The 8453-nt window shown below is 36.3% G+C and overlaps 1 protein-coding gene across 1 annotated transcript in view; it reads right to left on the bottom strand.

The window, feature by feature from the left end:
* LOC127879758 (uncharacterized) overlaps window positions 1–7435 on the bottom strand; it is a 13307-nt gene extending 5872 nt beyond the window's left edge. The window contains exons 1-2 of the mRNA XM_052426803.1: window positions 7344–7435; window positions 6288–6555 (exon numbers count right to left, since the gene is read on the bottom strand). Of these exons, the coding sequence (XP_052282763.1) occupies window positions 6288–6540 (253 nt within the window). The 5' untranslated portion in view covers window positions 6541–6555; window positions 7344–7435. The remainder of the gene's footprint in view (window positions 1–6287; window positions 6556–7343) is intronic.
* Between the last annotated feature and the right edge of the window lie 1018 nt (window positions 7436–8453).

Below are 8453 nucleotides of genomic sequence, written 5' to 3'. Positions count from 1 at the left end.
TACATAATTAGTGATGCTTAGAACTACGCACGACCGAATAATAGAAGCAGCATGTGAAGTATAATAACAAGTCATTCAATTGATCATATATATCCGGCGTAACTATCCCTAATTGTTGTAATGACATTTTGGGTTGGACATGTTGTTAGTTAGCTCCATAATATTGACTTCAAATTACATTATCACTATAAAAGTGTTATCATTTTAATAATAAACTTCTCCTGCCTATGCTTTACATTTCCTGATGCAATGAGATGAACCCGGATGAACTTTGTGTGATGTATGCATTTCCAGTATCCGTTAAAAATTGGTAAATTCCTCAGTTAAAAGAATGACGGAAGGTTATTCCTTCGTGCACGCCTAATGGCTATTAGTTATACACATTAGTGATGCATCTACTCGAATAATGCAAACTACTGAACGAAATACTCTATGTCTTACAGTGATCTCATTCGAAACATATCTGCCATGGACTGAGTAATGTTTATTAATAAGAAATATGAACATAACAGAGTTTCGAACAGACATGTCTTAAATGCAACAAAACCATGTAATTTATTTACAAGCGGTTGTTTGAAACAGACTTGACTTGTAACAAATTCATAACACAATCATTTGGAATGTCATTTGAACACATGGCTACATCATTACTATATTCAACTGTTATGGAATGTACACATTAAACAAATGCGTTTCATTTAAAAATAATACATTTGTACATTTAAAATCATTTCGACTCGACTGCCACTCATATACAATATTAATCCTATTACAACACCTCAAGCTTGGGGACTGTGTAGTTAACGCAACAAGGATTTATCTTGTCTGTGAAAACTTAAAGCTTGGTTTCGACACTGTACGGCTGATGATGGGATTCAGATTTGTATTAATTCCCGCATTTTATCAGGTAACATAGTAACATTGTTTATGTATACGCTATTTTATTGCTCACCACAGACAATCGTTTACAAATTTAAGTGACGTTTAATGTCTTACTATATAAACACTTTAGCGCAAGCAAAATTGTGCATTTGGATTAATGAAAGATTCATGTTGGGATGAAATAAGTTACAATTATAGTGACATTCATCATAAAGTATCATCCACATTTTTTCAATATCTATCCATGACGTCAAATGCAACAAATCTCATTATTACATAGTTAAATGGCGTTATTGCAAACTTACAATTTGAAATGAATGAAATTAAATGAAAAACACATCAGAGTAATATTTTATTTTTGTTTTTGAACCGTATGATAAAATATTCATTCACGTTGTATATTACCGGTATCATGATGATTTGAACATATAGTTTCTATTTCAATTGAAATATCATCGACCAAGTTCTTATAACTAAAAATATGTATTCACTATTCAATATAGTTTCATATTGTACTATTTATCATATGAATAAATGTAATTAGCATTTAGTGAGTATATAACTTATATTTTGTGCACTCAAATAGTGACTCAGACTATTCTGAAATGTATTGCTGTATTAGAAGGACCCACCAATCGTTCAACATAAGTTTGATCCAGAGAAATTGCACTTACTATACTTGTTTCTTTATTTTAGACTGTTTGTGAGAACTTTGAGATAAACTTCCGGTTACTAACACAGTTTACTGCCCTTCGCTGAGAAGAAAATGGATTGAGTTTGTAATAGGCATGACTTTTTCCATCATTTGTTTCACGTGCGAACGTCCGCAGTTGTTGCTCGATTTGGTGCTCCGATGTAAAACAACCCGGTAGCTCTTCGGTTTTGCTCGACAAACCACAATAACTTAAATCCAAGTAAACGCAGCCCATTTGATGGACTTCCTGCACTGACTTGGGTTTCTATTCACCAACCAACAAACATATTCTTATAAGTATGATTATATACAGGCTACACATGGCGATTGTTTAATTGTCATACTGTTCCTAACGAAAAAAAGTAATTACAAGTTTTAAGAAATAAGACGTAAGTCTAAGAAAAGGTTGGTTAATACGGGCCGAAATAACAATTAAGGCGCCGTCATTTAATGCTGAATTTTGCATCGATTTTCATTGCTCCCGACTGTATTTGTACGATTGAGATTGTAACCGTTGCACCTTCGTCTGTCAGTTTTTCCCTGCTTTTCAGGAGTTCATAAAAAATGCAATACGATCCATTACCATCTCGTCGGTGAACTTGACATTATTTTGCAATCATTTTAGCAAGGATGAGAATTGCACAGAGACGGCCTGACAAACGGTGTATATACAGCAATGCAAACACATGATAAATGTTTTGTAAACAATATTCCAATCTACTTTTGTTATCAACACCAAACATATGTTTGTGACTTTTAATCCACAAATGCTGACTGTTCTCTCGTGATATTTCAGGGCGTCAGTAATTACTCTCTCCAGGAATATATTGAAAAAGGGGGGAGCAAATAACATTGCATCACTCCGACTGTGGTTTTGAACCAGTCTCATATGCATCTGTTGAAGTACGAAGCACTGGTGGCTTTGCCATAGCGTTGTACGATGACTCGGGTTAAGAATGTGTTGATGTTGTACAGCCAACAATGCTGCATGCAATACTCGGTTAGTCCCTTCTTAAAATTAATGAAGACATGATAGACGTCATGTTTGTATTGTTAGAACCTCTCGCACATTATTCTGAGATTGAAGACCTTGTCTGAACCATGCCTGCTTTTCAGCGATGATCGTTCGCGATTAAGCCTTTAATCTGTTCAGCAGTGTCTCCTATGTTATGTTTACTTCCAGTATTGTTGTTGAAGATGCGTTTTCACTTCATGAAAATGAGATTCCATTTCATACGGTTATTTAAAATAGCATGTCTGTATAACATGCATATACAGAATAGCGATGGTGTATACTTAAGAGACTCAGAAGAAACAAGAATAGATCGAACCAGAAATTATTTGAAAATGCGACATTTGTTTCTATTTACGCAATAACACAAAGTAAACTGTTTTAACTAAACAAACATAACATTTTGTAGTAGCAAACGAAATAGAGCTGTTCGTTTTCATATACAAATAAACAAATAATTACTTAGATATAATTACAACATCTAAAAATGCTTTTACAATGCGACAATTGAAAAGCTATAAACAGCTTTATACCGCGTACGCTTATTATTGGCGTTCTGTTACACGTTCACAATAAACGCTGTTTAATCTACAGCTTTTGTAAACGCACTAGCCGTGCAGGAACACTTACTTAATCAGCCTGTGAGTGATGCGAATGTCTTGTGTTTTGAAAAACAAAACATAAGGGTTAGCAAATCCAACAACTAAGCAATATCTGAATATTGCTCTGGCTCTCTGTTTTAATTGTTATTGGAAACAGGTAAATATGCTGGGAACAGTCGAATAATAAATCGCGTTTAAAAAAAAAGACAAAGCATGATAAATTTAACGGTGCAGACAACATGCATGAACTAAAACACTCAACATGTTATCGGTCCAGAAAATGAGGCCATCAATATTATAATTGTTTATTGTTTGTGTATGTGGTACTAACATAGTCTTCCGTGTGAGCAGTGTCATTAGTTAAATTTGTAAAATGTTAAAAAGATTCACACAATGTAAAATAATTGCTTCACATTACATTACAAAAAAAGCCTTTATAAAAATTTGATATTTTTTCATAGCTACTAGTTATATTCATTGTGATTAAATGCAGTGTACTTAATTATACTTACAATGGTGTGACGATACCCTTTTCATACTGCCATACAATTCAAAATACCTTACTAATTTTGTGTGTTAGCTTACTCAATAAAACCGATTTAAACAAGCAATTCTTTGCATAAATAGTTATTTATATGACTTTGTTTAAATCTATTTCCGTATATGTATGAAGCTGATTGCGTATAGTGAAGCTCGTGTGTACAGTGTGGTTGTATTGTGTCAACTACTCGTGTGTACAGTGTGGTTGTATTGTGTCAACTACTCGTGTGTACAGTGTGGTTGTATTGTGTCAACTACTCGTGTGTACAGTGTGGTTGTATTGTGTCAACTACTCGTGTGTACAGTGTGGTTGTATTGTGTCAACTACTCGTGTGTACAGTGTGGTTGTATTGTGTCAACTACTCGTGTGTACAGTGTGGTTGTATTGTGTCAACTACTCGCGTGTACAGTGTGGTTGTATTGTGTCAACTACTCGTGTGTACAGTGTGGTTGTATTGTGTCACTTACTCGTGTGTACAGTGTGGTTGTATTGTGTCAACTACTCGTGTGTACAGTGTGGTTGTATTGTGTCAACTACTCGTGTGTACAGTGTGGTTGTATTGTGTCAACTACTCGTGTGTACAGTGTGGTTGTATTGTGTCAACTACTCGTGTGTACAGTGTGGTTGTATTGTGTCAACTACTCGTGTGTACAGTGTGGTTGTATTGTGTCAACTACTCGTGTGTACAGTGTGGTTGTATTGTGTCAACTACTCGTGTGTACAGTGTGGTTGTATTGTGTCAACTACTCGTGTGTACAGTGTGGTTGTATTGTGTCAACTACTCGTGTGTACAGTGTGGTTGTATTGTGTCAACTACTCGTGTGTACAGTGTGGTTGTATTGTGTCAACTACTCGTGTGTACAGTGTGGTTGTATTGTGTCAACTACTCGTGTGTACAGTGTGGTTGTATTGTGTCAACTACTCGTGTGTACAGTGTGGTTGTATTGTGTCAACTACTCGTGTGTACAGTGTGGTTGTATTGTGTCAACTACTCGTGTGTACAGTGTGGTTGTATTGTGTCAACTACTCGTGTGTACAGTGTGGTTGTATTGTGTCAACTACTCGTGTGTACAGTGTGGTTGTATTGTGTCAACTACTCGTGTGTACAGTGTGGTTGTATTGTGTCAACTACTCGTGTGTACAGTGTGGTTGTATTGTGTCAACTACTCGTGTGTACAGTGTGGTTGTATTGTGTCAACTACTCGTGTGTACAGTGTGGTTGTATTGTGTCACTTACTCGTGTGTACAGTGTGGTTGTATTGTGTCAACTACTCGTGTGTACAGTGTGGTTGTATTGTGTCAACTACTCGTGTGTACAGTGTGGTTGTATTGTGTCAACTACTCGTGTGTACAGTGTGGTTGTATTGTGTCAACTATTTGACAATTGAAGACGAGTAACTATATCAATCCCTTGCTTAAATAAGGGTTCGGTCCTGTTAATTTTTTAAATTTATATACATTTCATTGTGTTTGAAATATGTGAATGTGTCCATTTATTAAGCCCAACATTAGCTTACACAATAAAGCATATTGCTGTAATAGCATCAGGACGATCAGAAAATTACTGTAATATGCCTTTTTATGAATGTATTTACTTTCTACTCATCGCATTTTATGATTATACTCTTTAAACGTGACAGCTATCAGCATGCGCATACGTCTTTCGAGATAAATTGATGAATATAGAAATATGTATTATTTCTGCCGTTGGAGAATGCATCTTAAACTAGTATTTCCTTCGATCAAATATGAATCAAATAAGTTTAATTATATTAATTGATGAATACTTGTGTATATATTTCAAATTTATTTTAATCTCAAATCACAGACTGATGACCTCATTAAATGGTAATTATTATCGGATCGATAACTTTCGTATTGTGAAAACAATTGATAGATACATAGCAATCACAGACGTATGATTTTAATCATTAGTACACAATAATACATTTCTTTTGTTATGACTGTAAGTTTTCGCCTATATTTCTCAATAGTTGACTGCTGGACTACAGTGTTTTTCTGTCACAACGCTAACTTGAATAAACATTCGGATTGAAATTTCCTTATTTCTATATTTTTGCATCTTTGAAATTATATTGTCCTTAGATTTTGAAACATATTTAATTACTTTTAGTTCCAACAAATAAACATATAATTACATGTGCGATATTTGACCTGTTTTCGATTAAATGTGTATGCCGTATATATGAAAAATCTGAACTATGTGATGCCACGTCACCTAGTCTCCTTTACATAAAAGACGAAATGCAGTTGATGCATAATCTAGTGTCATATTGTCATATCATAAAATACAATAACGGAAGGTTGGTTTAAAACAATTAGTGGAGTTGTTTTATCATGATAATGGCGTCCTGTATGTGTTTACAATTTGTTTCAGTTTTCAAATATATTTGTAGATAAAGTTTTAATCAGATGATAGTATATTATATGAGAGCGGTTTACATGTCTGCGTTAGTAAGATTAAACTTAAGCATACTTTGAATGCCAATTTAAAAAAAACCTGATAAAAGCTAAGCCAAACAGCTTATAGCTTACCAAGACCCGGAAGTAGAATGTTCATAACAAGACACGTGATTGCCACGGGCCTCTTCATGGCAGGGATCGAGTCTCTCAAGGAGGATTCCGCCACCGGGGCGCCCTTCCGGTCATTGGAACTGCTACAATGCGAGACAAGACCGCTCTGCTTGCCGCCAGGAATGAATATGGCACGTCCGTATCCGGGGTAAAGTTTCCTTTGGACTCGTGGGGAAGGGGACGGGGTTGAGCCGCCACTGTACACTACCTGCATAGTGCTGTACACTTCCTGTGGGATACAAACTTTTACTAACGACCATACGTGTCTTGTTCTGAGAAAACAGGGCTTAGTTCATGTGCGTTAAGTGTCATCCCAGATAAGCATGTGCAGTCCGCACAGGCTAATCAGGGACGACACTTTCCGCTTTAATTGTATTTTTAGTTTCAAGGAACTCCCTTCCTCACCGAAAATCAAGTTTAAGCGGAAAGGGTCGTCCCTGATAAGCCTGTGCGGACTGCACAGGCTAATCTGGGACGACATTTTACGCACATGTATTATGCCCAGTTTTATCAGAACAAGACACATATAGAACAAACGATTTGCCACCGAGCTATTCTGCTTGATTTCCGTCAAATTTTCATAATGAAATCATGTTTTTTTTTGTATTCAACCATGCACAATTTCATTTATTTAGTCCATTTTAGTATCCCGGTGTTTTCTTTTCACAGTAACTTCAATTTAAAGCACTAACACAACAAATGCGTTATGATCTCTTACTTTGGTATCAAATTGTGTCAATTGGTATTTTATTTATACCAGACCGTATTTTATGATCGTTCTGGTCAGTTAAGCTACTACACTGATTCCCTTTATCTAAACAAAACTGAAATTGTGCACCAATTCAACCCACCAAGTATATTCAATTTGACCATTAGGTTTCAGAAAAGTAATGATCGTTTATTCATTGTGGTTTAATCCATACACACACAACATCTGCACGGAATCTGCTCCTTTATCGACCACAATAACAATATCACACTATCTACATTATCAACGTTAAACACAGTCATTCTTACCAATGTGTTGGCTTTCTCACAAAGCTACGTACTCTGATTAAAAACCCAACAAGTTCGTCTTTCATCTGAATACTGCACGTCACTCTGTTTTGACGCATAACCTACGACTGCTGAGGAAAGCCAATCGATTATTGGATTGTTTACTGACACGTCCTTTCGCTGGAAAACTTTCGTCGCGTTTGTTAGATTTATGGCATTTACAAATGAGACAATGCGAAAGAAGGCGAAAGCTGTTGGTTTTAATATTTTAATTTTGTTACTCAGTTAAGTTGTAGACATGATATTCTCAAATCGGGTTTTACTTTGTTCATAAAGCGTGTTAAATCAGATAAGAAACATATTATTGAAATTTAGTCCTAATACTGGAGGCAGTATTTAGTGTAAACTAGTGCTAGGTTTACATCTGGCCACGATTACCACGATGTCCCCGATTCCAGAGCATCGTGGCGAACGTAACAGAGCGTGGAGTCGAATCGGGTGATCGTGGGGGAGCGTAACGGAACGTGGTTGAAACGGGGACATCGTGGGCATTGGGACAAATTTTAAATCAAACTTAAATTTCACCACGATTGCCCCGATTCATTTTCTAATCGTGACAGAGCGTGGCCTTCGCAGGAGATCGCAACCAATCGGCTTTGTCGTGGGAGATCTTAACAGGACGTAACGGAACGTGGTGGAGCGTGGAAGCCAATCGTGTTGATCGCAACAAAGCGTAACAGAACGTGATGCAAATCGTGGGCTCGATCGTAGCAACAAAACGTGCTGATTTCGTAAGGAAGCGTAACAGAGCGTGGAGTATACCATTCAATCGTAGAGCTCCCCGATTTTTTAGATCGGGGAGATCGTGGCCAGATGTAAACTTAGCATAAGTGAATGTCAGTTACATACGATCAATAAGAAGTGAACAGCCTTGGATAAATGAACAACGAAATTTAAACATCAGCGGTTTTAGCAAATTAAAAGCATAGTCTGACAATAAACATTATATTGCAGGGTTTCCAGTCTTGATCATCATCATGTTCCACCCATTCTGGTAATTTGATCCATAGTTAGCTAAAATATACATTTTATCTGCGTATGATAAGTTAACTTCAATAGCATTCTTCGTCA

This window comes from Dreissena polymorpha, chromosome 4 (genome assembly GCF_020536995.1).
Source record: "Dreissena polymorpha isolate Duluth1 chromosome 4, UMN_Dpol_1.0, whole genome shotgun sequence".
NCBI lineage: Eukaryota > Metazoa > Mollusca > Bivalvia > Myida > Dreissenidae > Dreissena > Dreissena polymorpha.
This window is presented reverse-complemented; position numbering and strand designations above follow the sequence as displayed.